General features: G+C 36.6%; 1 protein-coding gene and 1 non-coding gene across 2 annotated transcripts in view; both read left to right on the forward strand.

The window, feature by feature from the left end:
• The window catches only part of CPB2 (carboxypeptidase B2), a 65,111-nt gene extending 46,226 nt beyond the window's left edge, over window positions 1-18,885 (forward strand). Inside the window, 6 exon segments of the mRNA XM_049778899.1 lie at window positions 3,815-3,925; window positions 5,269-5,362; window positions 11,872-11,917; window positions 11,919-12,078; window positions 16,079-16,166; window positions 18,487-18,885. Coding sequence (XP_049634856.1) covers window positions 3,815-3,925; window positions 5,269-5,362; window positions 11,872-11,917; window positions 11,919-12,078; window positions 16,079-16,166; window positions 18,487-18,671 — 684 coding nt within the window. The 3' untranslated portion in view covers window positions 18,672-18,885.
• On the forward strand, window positions 11,234-11,357 carry LOC126017238 (small nucleolar RNA SNORA19). The gene has a single exon (XR_007498872.1). It is a non-coding gene; the product is annotated as a small nucleolar RNA SNORA19 (small nucleolar RNA).
• Window positions 18,886-23,127: the final 4,242 nt, after the last annotated feature.

Raw genomic sequence — 23,127 nt, forward strand, 5'->3', positions numbered from 1 at the left:
TCACCTCATGAAGCTCACCACAAACAGGGATGAGTTTAGTTAGAGAAATAACTACATTTTGATCTATTCTAATAATGAGAATGTATGAGGAAAATAGAAAGCCTGTCTAGAGTACAGGCGGGGGTTGGGGGGGAGGGATATTTGGGACAATGGTGATGGGAATGTTGCACTGGTGATGGTGGTGTTCTTTACATGACTGAAACCCATACGTAATCATGTATGTAATCAAGGTGTTTAAATAAAATATATATAAAAAAGAAAATAAAGATAGAAAAAATAAATAAGTTGGGTTGGTAAATAAAAAAAGATTTATAAAAATTGAGTCCTCTGAATTTTTCAATGAATACCAATAAAAGAGTTAAGGTGTAAAACTGAAATAAAATTTCCGTTTTAGAGAGATAGCATGGAGGTAAGGTGGTTCGAATCTCGGCATCCCATATGGTCCCCCAAGCTTGCCAGGGGTGATTTCTGAGTGTAGAGCCAGGAGTATCCCCTGAGTGCTGCCTGGTGTTACCCCCCCCAAAATAGAATTTAATAAAATTAAAGAAAATATTGCAAATTGTAACTGTTATAGAATTTTAATGAAAATATATACAGAAAATTTACACATACTAAATTACTAATTATTTACTTTTAAGATGAACAAATAACTTAAAAGACAATTCTGCAAATCAAATATACAAATGGGCAATGAACACATGACAAAGCTCCCCCAATATCATTATCCACTAGGGCAATACAGATCAAAAACACAGTGAAATACAATTTTGTTCCCAACAGTATGGATAAACTAGGAAAAGAAATAAAGTGAATATAAAGAGTTTGAAATTCTCTTTCATTGTTGGGGGGTAATAAATAAAGCAGTTCTCTTTGGGAAAAAGTTTGGCAGTTTCTGAACATATTTATTATCATCAATACCACCAATTCTATTTCTAAATATGTACCTAAGAGAAATAAACAAAAACTTTTATAGCAAATTATTTACAATATTCAAAAAATGAAAGCAATCCAAATGTCAACTTATAAGTGAATAAATAAATAAGGTGTATCCTTACAGAGGAGTATTAATCAGTAAAAAATATAGAAATCTCTGCTTTGTAAATGAATCTTGACAACATTATACTTAGTAAGAGAAAACAAACATATTCTATTATTAAATTTTTTTTATAAAATATTCAGAATGGGCAGATTTTCAGAGACTGGGTTGTCAAGTGCTTGTCAGAGGATGGAGTGTTTGTCAGAGAGAAGAGGACAGTGGGAAAGAAGGGAGATTTATAATGAGTGCGGGAGGTTTAAAGGAAAGAAGTGAGGAAAATATTCTGATGTCGTGTATTATGATAATTGTATAACCAGTCATAAAATAAAAACTTTGTATACTTGAAATGGTGATTTTTTTCAGCATGGCATAGATAGTACAAGTGTCCTCTGAATTCACCCTTCTGTTCCGTGTTTATTTTGTTTTATTTTTGTATGTTTGTTTGATGTTGTTAAAATATTGTGATTTAAAAAGTTATTTATTATTGGGTTTTAGGCATACAATGTTTCAGCACCAATCCCTCCATCAGGGTCAACCTCCCTCTATCAATATTCCCAGAATCCATACCATGCTACCACCCATCCCCAGCCCATCATCATAACAAGCATCAAAAGTTTGGTTGTTAAGGTCTGGGTCTCATGATATCATTGTTGTGGATTATGCCTTGGAAATTTATTTCTGTCTTTACTTAACATGCCGATGCACCTGAGATGCTCTGTCATTTTATATTTATCTTTCTTCTTCACTCAATTTCTTTCCTCTCCTCACTATGTTCTGAGTCCTAGAGTGTTCTCAACAACTCCCATTTGAGCCATTGCATTTCTTCATGCAGTTATTCTAAATACCACATATAAGTGTTATAATCTTGTGTTTATCCTTCTTCTGCATCATTTCATTTACCATAATAACTTCCAGTTCCATTCCTGTTGCAGTGAACAGCATGATTGCATCATTACTTAAAGCTATGTACATTGTGTATATGTAGTACATCTTCATGATCCTCTCATTTATTGTTGGACATCTAAGTTGATTCCAACTCTTAGTTATTGTTGTGAGTGCTGTGATGAATAGACCTAATATTTTCTGTAATTCTGCTGTATTATTGTTGAAAAATACCCCAACATAAATTTACATACTTATAAAATAAAAAATTCTTTAGTTGACTGCTCAACTCTATAAAATATTTCTTTTTGATTTTATAAGAGTTGCTTATATGTCACTAAACTTCTATTTCTACCCTATAGTAGATTCAAAATAACTTGTACTTTTGCTTAACTTTCTTCCATATTTCACAGTGGTTATACAAATAGTTTTAATATGACTTTCATGATTGTTTAGTGGTATGGAACAGTATTTCTCAATCTATTTTTCTGACTATAGACTCCATCCTTTTTTTTCCCTTATGGCTCCTGCATCACATTAGTTGGTTCCCAATCTTACACTCTGACCTCCAATATATAGAGTTTTCACCTGTGACCTCCTTGAAATATTCTTTGGCCTTTGACTAAGAAAAGCTTGTCTGGAACATACAGAAATATTGAAACTATTTAAAGAAGAAACTAATCAAATTTTAGCTATCTATCTAATATAAAATTGAAAGACATTTTGCCAATAATAGAATACATTTCTTAACAACATCATTTAAATAATGTTTAAAGAAAAATGACCATAAACTCATCCACATCTATAGCAAGTTGTAACAAATAAATATTTTATAGCAAATATTAGTTGTAGATGCAATTGTTTAACTAACTCTACATTTTGTTATTTTAGGGTGAATATCTCAAATCTCAGAGTGTATCTATCTTTGGGTTATGTTGAAATATGTGCCCCCGCCCAAGTTTGGTATAAGCTAAAATAGAGAGTAGTGTCAGGCAAGCCTAATTTAGCAATTTATAGCCAATATCCAGAAAAGCTACCATTGATATTAAAGCTGAATGAGCTATTGAATGAAACTCAGTTGTAACAAAAATGTATATTTATAAATAATAAGCAAAACAGAAATTTTTTTCATATTTTAGCTGGATATGTATTATTGAATAAAAATCGGATAGTGCACTTGCTCTGTACGCAGCCAACTCAGATTCAATCCTTGGCATCCAAGAGTAATTTCTGAGTGCAGAGCCAGGAGTATTACCTGAGAATGGCCAGGTGTTGGCCCAAAAAACTAAAAAAACAAACAAAAAAAAACAACAAAAAAAACTAAAAAAAAAAATGTATTCTGGGGCCAGAGAGATAGCATGGAGGCACTGTTTGCCTTGCATGCAGAAGGACAGTGGTTTGAACCCCGGTATTTCATATGGTCCCGAGCCTGCCAGGAGCAATTTTTCTGAGCATAGAGCCAGGAGTAACCACTGAGCGCTGCCGGGTGGGACCCAAAAACTAAAAAAAAAAAAAAATTATATTTTCAATTTTGATTAAATAGAAAGATTGTGTTCCATGCACAAGTTATTTACCACTATTTGACGGTAAAAGACTACATTTGGTCTTTTTTTAAGGGCTTCAGACTCTTCTTGACCTAAAGTTAATCTGTAAATTTATATATATCAAAAAGGTTTTCCAAAAATAACAATGCATTTTAAGACAAAGTTTATATTAAAAGAGTTAATAGGCATTTTCTTTTTACTCTTGATTTCCCCTGTATTCTACAATGAGTCAGAACTCATTTCTAAGTCATAAAATGCATTTAAATGTTTTAAATAATAATTTATTGAAAAACTAAGTTTTGAAGGACTTGAAAGTATGGTATTAAACACCATATATATTTTTTAATTTTAGGTGACTCAGTTCTATGGAAAAGAAAGGATATATACCACTATTCTGGGGCACATGGATTTCTACATTATGCCAATAATTAATGTGGATGGTTATGACTTCACATGGAAAAAGGTAAGTGTAGGCAAAGAAAACACACATTCCTCCTTTGGGGATATAAGATGCACTGACTGAACTATTCATTCATAAAGCCCTATGTCTTGGGTTTAATGATTTTATAATTAAAATAATTTTTAAAGTTCTTAATGGAAAAGTTCTAGCAGATACATAAAAATAGAAACAAAGGTAAGCTTCTCTCTACCAAACACCAAACAATGTATTACAACCATTGTTGATTTATCTATATATCCTGACCATTTATACCTTACCCATATTATTTTAAAGCAAATCTCAGCTATTTAGAAAATAATCTTAGCAAATATTATTCCATCTGTAACTATTTCAGCATCACATCTAAAAAAGTAGTTTCATAAAGATAGCCAGTTTCCTAAAATTAATAATAATTATTTAACACCAGATGTGTCCAATAAAATTTAATTTTTTCACTTGTATCTTAGCTTTATTATTTGAGGATCCTCCTAAGTAACACTTGAGAGATATTTCTAGGTCCTGTGGTAAACTAGAGATTATCCATACCCTATGGTGATAATCAGGGGCCTCCAGGACCACACTCAGTGATGCTTGGAGGATCCCATGTTGTTAGGGATAAAAAAGGCTTGTCTACATGCAAGGTATCTGCCTAATCCGTTACTATCTCTTGACCCCTGTATATTAACTTTTTAAACCTTCATTTCTTTTTTTCAAGTAAGACCTTTTAATTTTAATCAAAATATTCTCTTATCCTGGTCTTTTTATTTGCTATTTATTAAATAAGAGTCTACTGTTAAATGTGTTAATTATGTTTTATGTTTCATCCTAATATTCCACTATTCATTTTTCTAAAACTTGACATTTGCACTGTAGGTGATCTAGTGGCTTTTTCTTCACACTGAAAGGCAGTAGGTTATACTTAATTCCTCCATATTTACGTATACAGACCTCTAATCTATAAAACCAATACAAACCAATTTATTTTTTTAAATACAGGCAGGCTTTGGTGACAGAAAGGAAGAAATTTTTTCTGTTACCTCCTGCCTATTTCTCTGTCTCATAAAGTGAATGTTGTTGACACTCTCAGAAAGTTCTAAATACTGCTCCATAGACAAAACTATACAAAATTATTATTGGTGGAGTCTGAAATTGATTACATGCTTTAAAGATGTTTGGTTCAAACTAAACATTTGAGTGATTTTGATTCAATAGATACAGTTGTCTTGTAAGAAAAGTGTAAAGATAATGACAGAATAAAATGACAGGGTTAAAAGAGGGAAAAATCACCAGGCCAATTATGCTTAAGAATTTTCCTTACCTTGAACTGCAAACCTGACACTTTGGCTCTCCATATTTTGTTTCTTTAGGATCGAATGTGGAGAAAGAACCGTTCTTTTCATGAAAACAATATTTGTGCTGGCACAGACCTGAACAGAAATTTTGCTTCCAAACACTGGTGTGGTAAGTTTTATTGTGGCTCTAACAATGTCTCTTCATTGAATAGGTGCTGCTATTCATAAAGTCGGGCCTCTGAATTCAAATTAAAAAAACAAGGCCAATCTTTTCAGCAATCAGTAAATATTTATGAATCAGCAATCAGTAATATTTGCGAATCAGTAAATAATTGAGTGATAAACAGGAAGTAAACAAAACTCTAACAAAGAGTTTAGCCATCTATACCTCTGGAATTGAATTCATGTTGTCCTCTGTAAAACTCAAATACTCTCTTATTCTTTTCCTTCTCTCCTAACCTTCCCCCCAACACTTCCACACAATCCTCAACACATGATTTTTATATTTTTTCTTTTTCTTTCTTTCTTTTCTTTCTTTCTTTTCTTTCCTTTCTTTTTCTTTCTTCTTTCTCTTTTCTTTCTTTTATTCTTTCTTTCTTTCTTTTTCTTTCTTTCTTTCTTTCTTTTCTTCTTTCTTTCTTTCTTTCTTTCTTTCTTTCTTTCTTTCTTTTTTCTTCTTTCTTTCTTTCCTTTCTTTCTTTCTTCTTCTTTTTCTTTCTTCTTTCTTTCTTTCTTTCTTTCTTTCTTTCTTTCTTTCTTCTCTTTCTTTCTTCTTTCTTTTCTTTCTTTCTTCTTTCTTTCTTCTTTCTTTCTTTCTTTCTTTTTCTTTCTTTCTTTCTTTCTTTCTTTCTTTCTTTCTTTCTTCTTTTTCTTTCTCTTTCTTTCTTTTATTTCTTTCTTTCTTTCTTTCTTTTCTTCTTTCTTTTTTTCTTTCTTTTTATTTATTTCTTCTTTCTTCTTTTTTCTTTCTTTCTTTTCTTTTTATTTTTTCTTCTTCTTTCTTTCTTTCTTTCTTTCTCTCTTTCTCTTCTTCTTTATCTCTTTCTTCTTTATTTTCTTTCTTTCTCTCTTTCATTCTTTCTTCCTTTCTTCTTTCTTTCTTTCTTGATTGGCTTGGGGTCACATCAGGCAGCACTCAGGGGGTTACTCCTGGCTCTACAATCAGAAATCGCCCCTGACAGGCTCAGGGATTATTTGGTATGCCAGGAATAGGACCAGGTCCCTCTTGGGCTGAACACATGCGAGGCAAATGCCCTACTGCTGTGCTATCTCTCCAGACCATATATTTTCTTTAAATAGCAATGAAAAGGAGCTGAAGAGATATAGTGGGTAAGGTGTTTGCTTTGTACACTACATATCTGAGTTCAGTCCCCCAAACTACACATATTGTCCCTCAAGCCTCATCATGAATGATCTCTGAGCACAAAGCCAGGAGAAATCTTTGAGTACAATTGGGTGTGCTTCCTCCACCTCAATCAAACAAAAAAGGGAAAATTTGTGATCTTAAAAATGCCATCATTTGTTAACATGTGAGAACTTCCTGAGAATACTTATGTTCTTTTCTCCCCTTCTAGGTTAGACTTTATGATAACAGGGCCATTACCCCCCAACTAAGAGATGTGCTGGAACCTGGGGGGTTCATTCTCAGATAATAATAATTAGATGAAATATGAGTGAATTCAGTTTCTATGATGTAGGAGGAATGCAGAGGAAAGACAGGTAAAATCCTGCCTCAGACTCAAGGGAACCACTCAGTGTTTCTCCAAAAAGCCATTCTTTTTGTTCCATCCAAGTGCCCATCCAGCTTGACTAAAAACTTTAGTCACTGGGCAGGGAGTCAGAATGTAGCAGCAAAGACTAAATTGATCTGCATAACAGATTAAAAAGTACATTGTAGGGGCTGGAGAGATAGCATGAAGGCAGGACATTTGCCTTGCATGCAGAAGGATGGTGGTTCAAATCTTGGCATCCCATATAAACTCTCGAGCTTGCCAGGAGCAATTTCTGAGCATAACCCCTGAGTGCTGCTAGGTGTGACCCCTACCCCCCCAAAAAAAAACAAAAAAGAAGAAAAAGTACGTTGTAGTTTATGTATTTCATTATCTACCTATCACATAAAAAAGAAGTCAAGACTGTAGAAGGTAAAAGGTTGTCTCACAGAAAAACACATAACTAGGAAGTGACAGAGCTTGAACATAAAATTAGGCTGACTGACTTCTGAAATTCTACATTGGAAAGCACTCTTAGTTCTGAGTTCTTTTTGGGAACATCTTATTTTATCTTCAATCAATCAATCAACCAATCTATATCTATATTATTTGTTTAGAACCACTTTTCATGGTATTTGGGAGACTGCTTTTTAAATTGGATCTCTCATGGCATTCCTCAAAGGATCATTTGATGCTAGAGATCAACCACCTCAGAGTCCACCACAAGTGAAAAACATGCAAGCATCTCTGTGAGTGATCTCTCTGGTGCCTTCAGTCACTTTGATGCTTGATTTTACTTAACTTTTGGGTGGTTAACAGGATATATGCTCAGGGATCACTCCTGGAATGCTCAGAGGATTGTATATGATGCTGAGGATCAAACTCAGGTCAGCTGTGAGCATACAAGCAATGAACCAACTGCACTATCTCTTTAACATTATTCATAGTATAGTTATATAATTTGGATAGCCACATGGATAAAATAAGTTCTATTATTTTATAAATAGATATCTCAGGCCTTTCTTTTAGGTTGGAAGACTTAAAAGCACAAATAGAAGCATCTATACAAGAGAGTTATTGTAAAGGTTCTTTTAATTAAAGGCAATGAATGTAGGCCAACGTCTAGTGGGTAAGGCTCTTGCTTCACATACAGCCTGCCCTGTTTTGATCTCTGTCATCTCACATAGTACCTGAGCCTTGCCAGGAAATTCCCTGAGCATAGAGAAAGGAATAAGCTCTGAGCGTTGCCTGGTGTACTCCAAAACCCAACAAATATATATATTTGGGGGAATATATATCTGGCCCCCCAAATATTTTAAAAGTAGTGGATTAAAAATAATTGTAAGGGTCCAGAGTGATAGCACGGTGGTAGGGTGTTTGCCTTGCATGCAGCCGATCCGGGATGGACCCAGGCTTGATTCACAGTATCCCATATGGTCCCAGAGACTGCCAGGAGCGATTTCTGAATGCAGAGCCAGGAGTAATCCCTGAGAGCCACCAGATGTAATCTAAGACCCTCCAAAAATAATAATTGTAAGGAACTTTCTTTGGTTTGGGGGTCATACCTATGGTGCTCAGGAGTTGCTCCTGGCTTTGAGCTGAGGAATCACTCCTAGTGGGCATGAAAGACTATATTGGATGGCAAGTATTGAATCCTATTTGGTCCCATGCAAGGCAAAAACTCTGTCCACTGTAATATTTTTCAGACCTCAGGTAGAAACTTTTTATTTTTTGCTAAGTACTCCACCACACATCTGTTCTGCTATATAAAGCAAGCCACTGAGAAAGAAGGAATTCATATCTCTACTCCCTAAAGTAGAATGTGGCTTTATGATACTTTATAAAGGATCTAAAACAGCTCCTCACTTTTGTCAACAACAAAAATTTTGTAAATTTTATTTACACACTCCATATTAAGTTTACCCCTCCTCTGTATATTTTTCTGTGTTAAAGATGATAATGAGATGGGTGTCTTGGGTGCTAAGGATGCCATAACAAAATACCACAGATGGCATGACTTAAACAGTAGACATTTCTTTCTTGCTGTTCTAGAGGCTATAAATTTAAGATCAAGTAGGAATATGCTAAGTTGTTCCTAAAGCCTCTTCTTAGCTTCCACATGGCTACCTTCTCACTATAACTACAACATGACCTTTTCTCTATATGCATAATCTATCAATGTGTCTCTCTTTCCTTATTAAGAAACAACATATATATGGGGCCGGAGAGATAGCATGGAGGTAAGGCGTTTGCCTTTCATGCAAGAGGTCTTCGGTTCGAATCCCGGCGTCCCATATGGTCCCCCGTGCCTGCCAGGAGCAATTTCTGAGCCTGGAGCCAGGAATAACCCCTGAGCACTGCCGGGTGTGACCCAAAAACAAAAACAAAAACAAACAAAAAAAAGAAACAACATATATTAGATAAAGGCTCTACTTTATAACTTCATTGACATCCATAATGAAAGACCTATCTCCAAATATATGGTGTTATAGGGTAGAGCATTAACAGAGCAATTGAGGTCAGAAGAGAATTCAGTCCATAAAAGGAAGAATTTTGTGAATACATCTGATTTTAAGCTTTCAAAATAAAATCCATTCATTTTCTACAATATAATATTGTATTTAAGAGTTTTTCAGTAGGTATGCAGTGTCATATTTTTTCTTTTCCTATAAAAGCATAGGATTTTTAGTTGTTTTTATTATGATACAATAATCCTTTTCATTCTACCTACTTATAAATGAACTTAATTGGCATTAAATGCATTGAAAATTTTGTGCAATCATTATTTCTATTCATTTCTAAAATGTTTCATCATCCAAACAGAAGCCCTAATTGTTATAGATGATTTACATAGCATAGAGAAATAAAGAGGTTGAGTCTCAAGAAGACTGTCTACCATTTCCCTCTCTACCGATCTTGGTCACACAGGAAGTGACTGGGGAAATCTAGGGCTGATAAAAGTTTTTGATGAGCCCTTGCATGGTACATACCTTATGTTCCACCAGCCTCATGAAGAAGCAGTCAAGCTGTGTCAAAAGTTGACTTGTTCACTGCAGTGTGGGAAATGATCCCTGCTATCCAATTTATTAGGGATTCATGAACTCAGGGTGGGAAGAGAAATTTATATTTGCAGGAAAAGAAAGTCAGCCTTGAATCTTACTCGGGCCTTTTGAGTTTGTCTCCTTTCCCTCACAGAAAATAATTTCAAGGGGAGGTGTGTAAAAACAGTTTAATTTAGAGATTATGCATGAAGAAGAGAAAGATGGAGATAGAGGGAAGAGGGATAGTGAGAGAGGGAGAGAGAAACAGACAGACACAGAGAGAGAGAAAGAGAGAGAAAGAGAGAGAGAACATATATAATGCCAGGGATAGAACTCTGGTCAGTTGCATGCAAGGCAAATGCCCTTCTTGCTGCGCTATTGCTCTGGCACCTTTCATTTTATTTTTTTTTTCCTTTTATGTGCTAAAAAGACAAACTATTTTACCAATGGTTTCTAGGAAGGAATTTATTGTTTAGCTCAGATATTCCTTCCTGTCTCTGTGAGCTTACTCCTGAAAGGACAGAAAGTAGAATATTTTTAACATCTTAAGTCATATGCAATATAATCTCATATTTTTCCAAAGGAATGAATAAATGTCATTTTGTCACTCAATATTGTCATCCCATTTTATTTACTATACAACTTTAGTAAGTTAAATATAGCACTGAAAGTAGAATTGCATATTCTGAGTTTTGAAATGAGATTTTTTTAAATGATTACATGAATAAGTAATTTTATACTACATTATCAAAAAATTATACAATGGACTAAAGAAAATATCTTTTATTTTCTCACAAATCTATAGGCTTGGCTGATTTTCTTGTTTGTTTTTGTTTTGGGGGATAGTCATGCCCTGCCCCGCTTACAGTTGACTTCTGGCTCTTCAATCAAGGGTTCACTCCTGGTAGTGCCTTAGGGACAGCTTATGTGGTATCAGAATAGAACCAGATCAGTTATGTGCAAGATAAGAGCTTTACACCATGCAGAAGGATGGTGGTCAGATCCCATCATCCCATATGGTCCCCCGAGCCTGCCAGGAGCGATTTCTGAGCTTGGGACCAGCGAATAACCCCTGAGCACTGCCAGGTGTGACCCACAAACCAAACAAAAAAAAAAAAAAAAAAAGCTTTACCTCTGTGTTATTTCTTTGCTTTGCTGCTAGTTTTCAAAGCTGTACAGAGGGCTAGCTTATACCAGTTTTAGGGAGTATCTTTTTTATGTGACTATATAAGATTTGACCTTTTTCAAAAGAAACAGACATCTCAACAGACATCAAAAATGTATTCTTTAGTACACATTTCATTGGCTTGCTTTCTTTTGTTCATGCGAGCAATGTTATTTCTCATGTGTTATACAATAAAGGCTAATTAGCCTTATAACTCCATAGTAATACTGCCAGTCTCCTCAGACAGTTCTGTCAGATTGCCTGGATGAATTACAAATCATAATATAACCAGCTCTTGGTCAGCCATTCAGTGTTTCTTGTTTATAAGTCTAAGGTTTAAAAGATGGTATATTTGAAGAACATAGGCAATACTCTATCACTAGTTGAAACCATAGGATTGGGGGTTGGTAGCTTTGGATTGTACTTCTAGCTTTATATTGTACATGTTCTAAATCATTTCCCACCCCCTGTGCCATGAAAAATGCTTGTCTCTGTGTATGTGATCCTCTGTCCCCAAATGGATCTTTTATTTCTAATGGTTGACATTATACTATTATCACATCAGAAGTACTGAATAAATAGCATTATGAGTGACCTTGTATCTTTTATGCAAAAAACAAACCCAACAAAAAATGTATTTGTTACAGTGCTATTCTAGCTCATTTACCATAAAAATGTTTAATGATAGAATCAAGCATCATCAAGGAAATCACAATCTACTACTTCCCTTTATAAATTTTACACTATCTATTTCATTGTAGAGGACAGGTAGCATCAAGTGACTCCGGCTGCAGATAAATATACTGTGGACCTTCCCTGATCAGAACCAGAAGTGAAAGCAGGTAGCTGATTTCTTGAGGAAGAAATAGTCAACCACATAAAAGCTTATATCACGATGCACTCATACTCCCAAAAAATATTGTTTCCATATTCCTATAGTAGGAGCAGGAGCAAAGACCACGAGGAACTGGTAAGTGCCTCTTTATTATTTTTAACACTAGTATTTTAGAAATGAAAATCCAAATTCAAGAATTAAAAACCATCAAAAAAATTCTCCAGGAGTTTGTTTCTCTAGAGTAAGAAACAAAGTTCTATGCTGCCTTACCTTTGGACATAAACTTCAGATGCAAATGAACTTCCTAAGAAACAACTTCTTAAAAACAAGGGACTGTTTAACCTGGACCTGATTTGCAGAAAATGCCACATGAGGCCACACAAAGACAAGATTCTCTGGAGTTATTGCATTTTCTTTGTGGTCATTAGACTTCTACATATTACCCCACAGTCAAGTCTCAGACATTGTTCACCAATTTAGTATGAGAATTTTAGAGGCCATACCTAGCTACTTTGGGGGAAGGGGTGCATGCAGTGTGGGAGACTAAACTCAGGCCTCATTCATACATTGTAGATATGTATTCGACCACTTGAGCCATGTTCTGGGCTCTGGCACTTGAATTTTTATGTAATGATCTCCTTCACCCTAAGTCAGGGGTTCATTATTTTGTTTTAGTTCTGTTTAATATAGTAGTAGATGAAGGAAGTTCAGAAAGGACTCATAGTGTCTGCTTTTCTCCTTACTACTTTTTGCTCCTAAATATTCTATGTCTGTATGGATCATAAAATATGCAGATTACCTGATGAATAAGGTTAGACAGATTTAGCCAAATTTTCACCCACAGAGGAGTTCTATGCCCTGGAAGTACCATGGCACTAGCCAATTCTTACCCAAAGTCCTATTCTTATGTATTCTTATGAGTTTTACTCACTTATTTTTGTCTTGATTTTCTTAACAAAATAAACTAAAAGGGGCCACATTATGGAGCGAGCACTTTTAGAAGACAAATATAAGTTTATTTTCTGAAGAGTTTATTTGGAGCATAATAATACTTACAAATAATTTTCTTTTTCTCTAATAATATATACTCAAGGAAAATTATTTAGGAAGACTTTACCATAAGTTTTAGAACTCTAATAGCTTAGAATATGGTTATCAGACTTGGGCAGTATTAGATATTGTCTTATATTGGATTGTTGATATTACAAACATTGTTGAGAATACAAAATGCTATGTTTTATAGATATTGAAAGAAGCATTTGGTAAAACCCTGCCCTTTAAGAGAATATAATGTGGTTAGGAAGCTCAAGCAATAACTGTACACTAAGTACGCTAACTACCAAAATATCTAACTACCAATTGATAGACTGGGCTGCTAACATTGATGTTAGCAAAGACTAGTCTTAGTTTATTTGGAAGAAATTACTTATTAGTGAAAGGCCAACATCTCTGTGCTTGAGAGATTTATAATAAAATTTAAATTGTGGGGCCCAAGAGATAGCACAGCAGTAGAGTGTTTGCCTTGCAAGTGGCTGACCTGGGAGAGACCCTTTTCGATTCTGACATCCCATATGGTCCCTCAGCCTGCCAAGGCAATTTCTGAGTGTATAGCCAGGAGTAATCCTTGAGTGCCACTGGGTGTGGCCCAGAAACCAATCAATCAATTAAGTTTTTTAAATAAATAAATAAATAAGTTTTAAATTGTAATCTAAATTTAAAATTAGAAATAAAATTATTATATAATAATATATAAAGCAGAATGTGCATACTGTAAGGAAGAAATATAATAAAGTGTATCAGGAAACAGATAAAATTTTATTTAGATGTTTAAAAGTAGGGTTTCTATAGGCAGACAAGGAAATGAGAAAAACCAGAGCTGAGGAGGGGGCATTCCACTAAGGAAATATATGTAGGGAGTGCAGAAAGGAGGATAGTGCTATCAGAAAACAGGTGAATGAAGTTGTATCTTAAGCAATTTTTGAGGGAAACAAAGGAATGATCACATGGTGTCCATAGATATTTCTTGGGTTTATACAACCCAAGTGGCTGTGAACACTATGATTTTAGTTTCCACTTCAGAAAATTTGAATAAGCTGGAACCAGATGTAGTGGAATAGGGGCTTGGCTATTATTCTGCTCTACACTAGGAAAACAATATTTTTTAATTTAATTTAATTGAAACCACTGTCATTTAAAAAGTCTTTCATAGTTGGGTATCAGGGCCAATTTCACCACCAGTGTCAACCTCCTTCCACCAATGGAGAACAATATTTTTAGTTAATAAATATTTGGGATTTTGTGGAAATATAAGAAAGGAATCATGCATGCATTAGGCAGATTGAAGACAAGATAGATTTCAAGTCTGGTCCTAGTCAATGTATTAGCCCACATTGTCTTTGAAAATAAAACCACTTTGAATGAATCCAATCTTATCTAAAATATAGTTACACCTTGTTTGATTATAAATGAATTCTCAAGAAAGATATGTGAGAATTCTTTTACCTTTAAATTAATGGGTCAGAAAGATAGAACAGGAGTAAGGTACCTTCTGTGCATGTTATTGACTCTTATTTGATCCCTGAATTTGCTCATGTTTCTCCTCCACCAGCATCCCAAGGGGTCACTCTTGAGAACAGAGCCAGGAATAGACCCTAAACAATACTAGGTGTTGCAAAACTAATGCTAAAAAATAAAGTTAAAAACTAAATTAAGGGCCGGAGAGATAGCATGGAGGTAAGGCGTTTGCCTTTCATGCAGGAGGTCATCAGTTCGAATCCCGGCGTCCCATATGGTCCCCCGTGCCTGCCAGGAACAATTTCTGAGCCTAGAGCCAGGAATAATCCCTGAGCACTGCCGGGTGTGACCCAAAAACCACAAAACAAAACAAAACAAAACAAAACAAAAAACAAAAAAAAAACTAAATTAAGGCAAAATTTTAGTCTTTTAGACCAGATTATTGTATTATTGTGCCAGAAATTAAACCCTTGGCCTCACATGCAAAGAAAGTGCTATACTGCTGAGCTATGCCCCGGACCTAATAGTCTATGTTCAAAGCCACCTAATTGTGATTAATATAAGCAAAACACTTTTAGAAGTTGAATTAGTCTTCTTAATTTATATTTGAGATGAATATATATTTTACATTTGTACAACTTGTTCAAGTTTGTTGTGTTATAAAGATACATAATATTACTTAATTTTAAAGCACACTTCATGATCTCTTGATACATATATATTTGAAATAATTTCCATAATGTTAATACATCCATCACTTTATATCATTAGAATTGATTAGCCATGTACTGTCTAAGGAATTTTCAATCACATAAAGCAGCTTCTTCTTAACTAATCAACATAATATATATCAGTGCTCAAAATTTATTCAGACTCTTACTGGAAAGTTGTATCCTTTAACCCAACATTTCCCAGCCCTTTCCCAAATATATTCCCCTTCTTACCATTTTTCTTTTCTGTCCTACAGGTTGGTCCTTTAGTCTTCTGTTATGGCTTAAAAAATAATAAAATTATGTAATTTTTCACCTATGACCACTTTGGAATTTTCTGAGATTCCACATTTGAGAAACCTGATTTATCTAACATTCTCTTTCCCTGACTCACCACTATTCTACTTTCAGTTTCTTCATGAATAGTTTTTCTTCCATTTATTTCAATGTATTACTGCTGTTGTGATGAATGGTGTTTCATATTTACCTAGTTAGAATCATCACACACTTGGCCACACTGTTGGCCAGGAAAAAATTCAACTTTTGGTGATGCTCATGCACATTGTGGTTGTTTGCAGCCCACACATGTCTTTAGTTGTAGTACTCTCTGGGGCTGCAAACTTTCATTGAGTGATCACACATACGTGGGTGCAGTGTGCAAAGTGTATACTTCTCATTCATTTCTGGGGTCCCAAACAGCAAAGCCATGCACTTGGTATGTATAGGCAGCACCAGGGATTGAAATTGTAGCCTCCCACTTACAGGGCAGAAGCTTTTTGCTATTGAATATTTCCTGAACACTCATCAATAGAATTTGATTTAATTAATGTATTCTTTCTTTTTAAAAAAATTCCCATTTGTCCTGTTTCTAAGTTGCATGCTAACAAAATTCTATATTCTATTGATTTAAGTCTCTGATGGCCAGTGAGGCAGTCCATGCTATTCAGAAGACTAATAAAAATACCAGATATACACATGGCACTGGTTCAGAAGGTTTATGTAAGTATTTCTTGTTAAGATATTGTAAAACATTGCATTAGTCAAGAAATCTGTGCGGGTTTAATTTTTCTAAATGTTGAAACAGGCCTTTGTAAAAACAATTGTATTAAAGCAATCAGAAATATAAGAATAATAGCTGTGATAGCACTGAACAAATCTATATTAGTAAATGTACATATTAAGAAGCAGCCATAATTATAATTACACTCATTGTCATCTAACAGGAATATAGTCTTGATATGGCACTAGTGACTTTAACAGAAAGATCATAAAGTGTCAAAGAGACGTGTAAGATGTCAAGGGCTACCATGTAAAGTAGTTCAAGTTTAAAGATACACAATCTTGACAGCACCTTTTACATTAAATCGTGATGGCTTGTGCCAGAGTATTATAATTAATAATCTCTGGGGCTTTTTGTTTATGCCCTTTTGTCGTGTCAGGGTTAGAATTCAAGGGCTTCACACAAGCAAGGTAAGTACTCTAATATTGAGATACATTCCAACCCTAATAATTATTGAACATGATTTTCTGGAAGTTATCTATTAAAGAATTCCTTTGTACCCACACTAAAATGATAGACAATGCTTTTCCCTTTTATTTTGTAAAACAAACAAACAAAACAATATAGACATGTTTTTATGCACCTGCCAAACACAGCCTGCAGGTCAATTCAATTATGTCTTCTATTAGCTCTTTAGTCTATAGCAGGGGTGGCGAACAGGATTTTTACCCTCACTCAAAATGGCAAAATGCAATATGTGTTTAACAAATTATTGTTCAAAGTATATGGTTTTGTGTGAGTGTTTGTCTGTTTTGGCAGGTCACTGCGTGGTGTGGCTCTCTGACTCTCACAGTTTAAAATTTTGGCTCTTTGTGTCAAACTTGTTCGCCACCCCTGGTCTATAGGTACATAATGGGATTTTCCCCATTACAACCACTTGTAAATGACTAAAATAATCAACAGATGAAGAATGTTGTGACATGAAAATTATATAAAATTAATATTTTAATGTCATGGTTTATTTGAACACAACTATACATTTGCATATTGTTTATGAGCATTTTCACAAACCAAATTAGTACATGCACATACATGTTCCATAAAACCTAAACAATTATTTATAGCTAGTTCATTACAGCATAAAACTGCCAATCTCTGATATCAACAATTGTAAAGGATTTAAGCAAATTTTCTTCCATGAAAGAAGTACAAAGAACCGAGCAGGTATAAATAAAGATGTTCACAAGACTGGAATGGAAGTAGGGCTTGTAGACTGCTTGCCTTATACATGACTAACCTGTGTTCAACATCCATACCTTCTTCCTATCCCCACACCATCATCCCCCTAGCCCAGAGTGATCCCTGAGCACTGCATTATAAAATATTTTATATTATTTTATATTAATTAAGAATTTGAGGGAGCCGGAGAGATAGCATGGAGGTAGGGTGTTTGCTTTTCATGCAGAAGGTCATTGGTTCGAATCCTGGCATCCCATATGGTCCCCCAAGCCTGCCAGGAGAGATTTCTGAGCGTAGAGCCAGGAGGAACCCCTGAGCGCTGCCGGATGTGACCCAACCCCCCCCCCAAATAATTTGAAAAAAAAAAATAGAAGTGTCTTTAAATAAGTACATGTAAACTTTTAATAGTTTAACTTTCCCATGAAATTCTGATGTAAATAAAAATGAGATTAAAAATTTAAGTTTATTTTGTAAAAGTTTGTCATAAAGGTTATGTTGAGAAATGTAAAATAACATGTAAATAATGATTCTATAAAAGTTAAGATTATAGGGGCTGGAGAGATAGCACAGTGGTAGCACATTTGCCTTGCAAGCGCTGACCCAGGACCAATGGTGGTTGGAATCCCAGCATCCCATATGGTTCCCCCTGCCTGCCAGGAGTGATTTATGAGCAGAGAGCCAGGAGTAACCCCTGAGTATCGCCAGGTGTGGCTCCAAAACAAAACAAAACAAAAAGTTAAGATTATATAGAAAAGTTTAATATGTGAATAGATGCCATGAAAAATGGCACTAAAAAGTAAATGGTGATTATTCACTCTTGGTAGATTTAAAGGTACTTTTTATTTTCTTTCTTAGCCTGTTTTCCTTTCTTCTCTATTTTCTACCAGAATCTTAGATTATTTTATAATCATGAAAAGGAAAACTTTAGATTTTATTTTTTTAGGGCACATTTGAGTGTTCAGAGGCTTAAACTGTCTCTCTGGCTCATAATTTTTTTTTTTTTTAGGGGAAAAAACTCATTTTGTTAGTTAACCTAATACATTTCTTCTTAAACACTACTTTTTTTTTTTCTTTTTGTAGATCTAGCTCCAGGAGGTTCTGATGACTGGGCCTACGACTTGGGCATCAAATATTCATTTACAATTGAACTTCGAGATAAAGGCAAATATGGATTTTTGCTGCCAGAGCGTTACATCAAACCCACTTGTTCAGAGGCACTTGCTGCTGTGTCTAAAATAGCCTTGCATGTCATCCAAAATGCTTAATGTTCACTTTGCCATATCATTCTTATATTTTAATTTACTGTTTCCAGGCAAGATCAAAATACTGTATCTTTGTTCTAATTTTTATCAGCAATTTTGATAAGTTTTCCTATTTCTTAGTTTTGTAAAAAAAAAAAATTAATTAACGCTACCTTGACATTAAGACCAAACAAAGGTTCACATTGTTTTAACATTATAAGAAGTTTTTTTTACTTTGACTCATGAATCATCTCCAGTGACTTCTATAGTTAATGCAATTCACTGGAGCATTAGCAACAACAAAACAAATTGGTCAAAAGTAATTAAAAGACTTGTGGTTTTTGCACCTATAAAAAACATCATTGTGCTTTTCGTTTTCTCAATGAAAATAGACCGTGGCCCAGAAAACTGAGGAATATAAAACAAAACAGAAACAAAAAAAACCCCAAAACCAACCATTTACCATTATCTTCTCAGCTGCTCCACTGAGACAATGAATAAAAACAACCCTAAAAAATTGCGGTTAATTTCTACACCAAATTTATGCAATAAATTGTGTCATAAAGAAGAAAAATACTCCTGAGTCTTTTGATTGGGAATATTGGTGCTAAATGGCTCCTGGTTCCTCCTTCCCTCCCTCCCTCCCTCCCTCCCTCCCTCCCTCCCTCCCTCCCCCTGAACCCAGGTTCGTCCCAGGTTGGCAGTGTGCAAGGCAAATCCCCTACTGCTGTGCTATCTATCACTCCAGTCCTTGAAGCAAGTCTTCTTTTTTTTGCGGGGGAGGGTGGGTGTTTGTGCCTCACCCAGTGACACTCATGGGTTCCTCCTCCCTATGCGGTCAGAAATCTATCCTGTGCTTGGGGGGAAACCATATGAGACTCGGGAAAGGGGGAATAGAACCGCGATCCGTCCCGTCCTAGACTAGCGCTGGCAAGGCAGACGCCTTACCGCTCGAGCCACCGCTCGGGGGCTAATTCCCAGTTCCTAGTCCGGGAGAGGGCTTTAGGCTGGACCAGTCAGCGTCCCACTCAGAGGGGGCGTGGCCTAGAGGGGCGGTGCCTGCACGCTGACTTTTAGACCAGTCATAGCACCCTCCTTTCCAGGAGGGGCGTGGCCTAAAGGGGCGGTGCCTTCGCGGTGACGTCTAACCTGTCGGCCGGAAGTTGCTTTGAGCCACCGAGGAAGCGAGCCAACCCCCGACTTCCGGCGGCCTTTTGGGGCTTAGTGTTCTAGCGGCCTGGGAGTGTTTTCATTATTATTTTTGAATCGCCACCGGAAGTCTCTGCTCGATTTCTTATTCCTTCCACGCCGAGGCAGCGGGTCGGCGTTCCACTTCTCAGCCACCCCCGGGGCTCCTCCTGGCCGGCCGGGCGCGGGGACCCAGAGAGTCAGGCGCCTCGGCCCCTCGCTCCTCGGAGCGGCGGCGGCGGGCGCACTCCAGCGCCGCTCTTGCGAGGGAGCTCGTGGAGAGGTAAGAGTTCATCCAGCCACTGGCTGGCGAACAAGGCCTTTGGCCTGCACAGTACGGGAGGGCGAGGCCTAGGGTTCGGCCTCCCGTCTGCGTTTGGGTCACCCCGAGATTTTGAGCTCTTCCAGGGCAGCCCGCCCCCCCCCACCACCACTCTGCATTAACTTCAGGGGTTCAGGCCCCTTGCTCGAGATTTTGTAGGTTTGCACACACACCCTCTCCCAAAGCTGTCCAAAGACTTCCCTGTTTGCTTTTATGGACTTGGGCTCCCTTGTACCTTTTTTGTTTGCTTCCTTTTTTGAGGGGAGGGGGGAATCACACCTAGCTGCATTAAGGGGTTCCTCCTGGCTCTGCGCACAGAAATCGCTCCTGGCAGTCTCGGGGGATCATTTGGGATGTCGGGATTCGAACTACCTTCATGCTATCTCTCTGGCCCCCAAATTTCAGGTGGGATTTTATTGTTTTGTTTTGGTTTGTTTTGGGGTCACACCCGGCAGCTTTCAGGGGTTCCTCCTGGCTCTGACCTCAGAAATCGCTCCTGGCAGGCTCTGGGGACCATATGGGATGCCGGGATTCGAACCTTCCCGTTCCATCCGTCCTGGGCAGATGTGTGCAAGGCAGACGCTCTGCCGCTGTGCTATATAGCGCCAGCCCCTCCCTTGTGCCAGTTTTTAATGCATTTGTATGCAGTAGAAGGGTGAAGGAATTCGGGGTTTGGGTATAGTAATGGCTTGTTGCTTGAGCTGTGGAAAATACTGCTACTAATTTGTTGGAGGCAGGTGTGTAAGGAAGTTGTACATTAATAATGGAAGAGAACGTGTTAACGGTAGGCATAGACTTAATCTTCTTGAGACAGCTATGGTGGAACGGTATGTTTGTTTCTGTGTTCCAAGAGAATTTTCTCAGACCTACTTTTCATATCTTTTTAGTTCTTTATTTTCAGTTAAGCAGAGATACATACATTTTATCATGGGTCTGAGAGATAGTATAGGTATAGAGATAGTATAGTAAGATGCTTGCCTTGCATGCAGTTAACCTGGGGTTGTTTTGCAGCACCACATATGGTCCCCTGAGCTCAAACAGGAGCCAGGAAACCCTGAGCATTGCTAGGTGTGGCCTAAAAAGTAATGACAACAAGAAGCAACAACAAAAAGTCCCAAAAGAAAAAAATAAAATTTTGCTCCATGTAATCTCATCTCTTGGCTGAGAATATACTCCAGATAAGTTAATCTTGTAATACCAACTCCCTAGCATGAACTCCCATTCATGTCTTCCCCTTATTTTGTTGTCGTTGTCCTTTATTTTGAGGATCCTTTAAAAAATGTGGCCTGAGGGAATGAAATGTCAGTGGGCTGAGCACATTTTACACGTGGAGCTCTGGGTTGTATACAGAGCATTACTCCCCTAAATTGACTGCTGGCAGTAGTCTATAGTGTGTGCCATTTGGTGTGACTGCATCACCCACTTCCCCAAAAGAAAAAACTTAAAGCGGTACCTAACTGAACCAAATAAAAAGTCTATATTTCTTTTTAATTTTTTTCCTTTTTTTATTTTGTTTTACATATGTAAATCCAAACAGGTTACATACATTTTTAAAATTTTTATTTAATCATCATGTTTACAGAAAATTTTATACTTGTGTTTCAGTCTTAGAATGTACACAACCCTTCACCAGTGAGATCTCATCACAATGTCCCCCTATTTCCTTCTCCCACCCCAGTTCCTGGACCTGCCTCTCTTCCACACTACCATTGTTATGGTAGTTGTCATTGTGGTTATTGCTCTAACTGCACTTACCGCTTTCTGTAGCAGGCTTTTTGCCATGAGCTGGTCCTCTCGGTGTTCAGCTCTGTTGTCTTTGGATATTATTGCCGTACTGTCTTTTATTTTTCTTATATCCCACATATGAGTGAGACTATTCTATGTCTCTCCCTCTCCATCTCCCTCTGGCTCATTTCACTGACATAATAGTCTCCGTTTCTATCAATGTGTAGGCAAATCACAAAACACAGTTTTGTTAATCGTGCATCTGTTGTTGGTCGCCTGGGTTATTTACAGATTCTGGCTATTGTGAATAGTGTTGCGATAAACATAGAAGTATAGAGGGCATTTTTGTATTGTGTTTTTGTGTTCCTAGGTTATATCCCTAGGAGTGGTATAGCTGGATCATATGGGAGCTCAATTTCCAGCTTTTTGAGGAATATCCATATTATTTTCCAGAAAGGTTGGATCAGGTGGCTTTCCACCAGCAGTGATGAATGTTCCTTTCTCCCAGCATCCTCACCAGCACTGGTTGTTCTTGTTCTTTGTGATGTGTGCCAGTCTCTGTGTTGTGAGAGGATACCTCATTGTTGTTTTGATTTGCATCTCCCTGATGATTAGTGATGTGGAGCATTTTTTCATGTGCTTTTCGACCATCTGCATTTTTTCTTTGAAAAAATGTTCATTTCTTCCCCATTTTTGGTAGGGCTAGATGTATTTTTTTTTTCTTGTTAAGTTCTGTCAGTACCTTGTATATCTTGGATGTTAGCCCTTTATCAGATGGATTTTGGGTGAATAGTTTCTCCTATTCTGTGGGTGGCATCTGCATCCTAGTTACTGTTTACTTGGAGGTGCAGAAGCATCTCTCAATTTAATATAGTCAACACTTTAGTTTCAATGTCATAGAGTGTTTTACTTACGTTTCAGTTCTAAAATCATAGTCTTTAATCCATTTGATTTGACCTTTGTGCATGATGTTAGATAGATGTCTTGAGTTTTTCCTGTTTTGCATATGGTTGACCAGTTGTCCCAACACTACTTGTTGAAGAGGCTTTCCTTGCTCCATTTTGTGTTGTTGTTTTTTTTTTTGCCCCTTTATCACAGATTGACTGATTTATTTTCTAAATACTCAAGACTATTCCATTTATCTGAAGATCTGTCTTTATTCTGGTACCTTGCTGTTTTGATGACTATTGCTTAGTAATACAATTTAAAGTTGGGAAAAGTGATGCCTCCCATTTCTTTTTCCTA

The sequence above is a fragment of the Suncus etruscus genome, chromosome 8 (assembly GCF_024139225.1).
Source record: "Suncus etruscus isolate mSunEtr1 chromosome 8, mSunEtr1.pri.cur, whole genome shotgun sequence".
Taxonomy (NCBI): Eukaryota; Metazoa; Chordata; class Mammalia; order Eulipotyphla; family Soricidae; genus Suncus; species Suncus etruscus.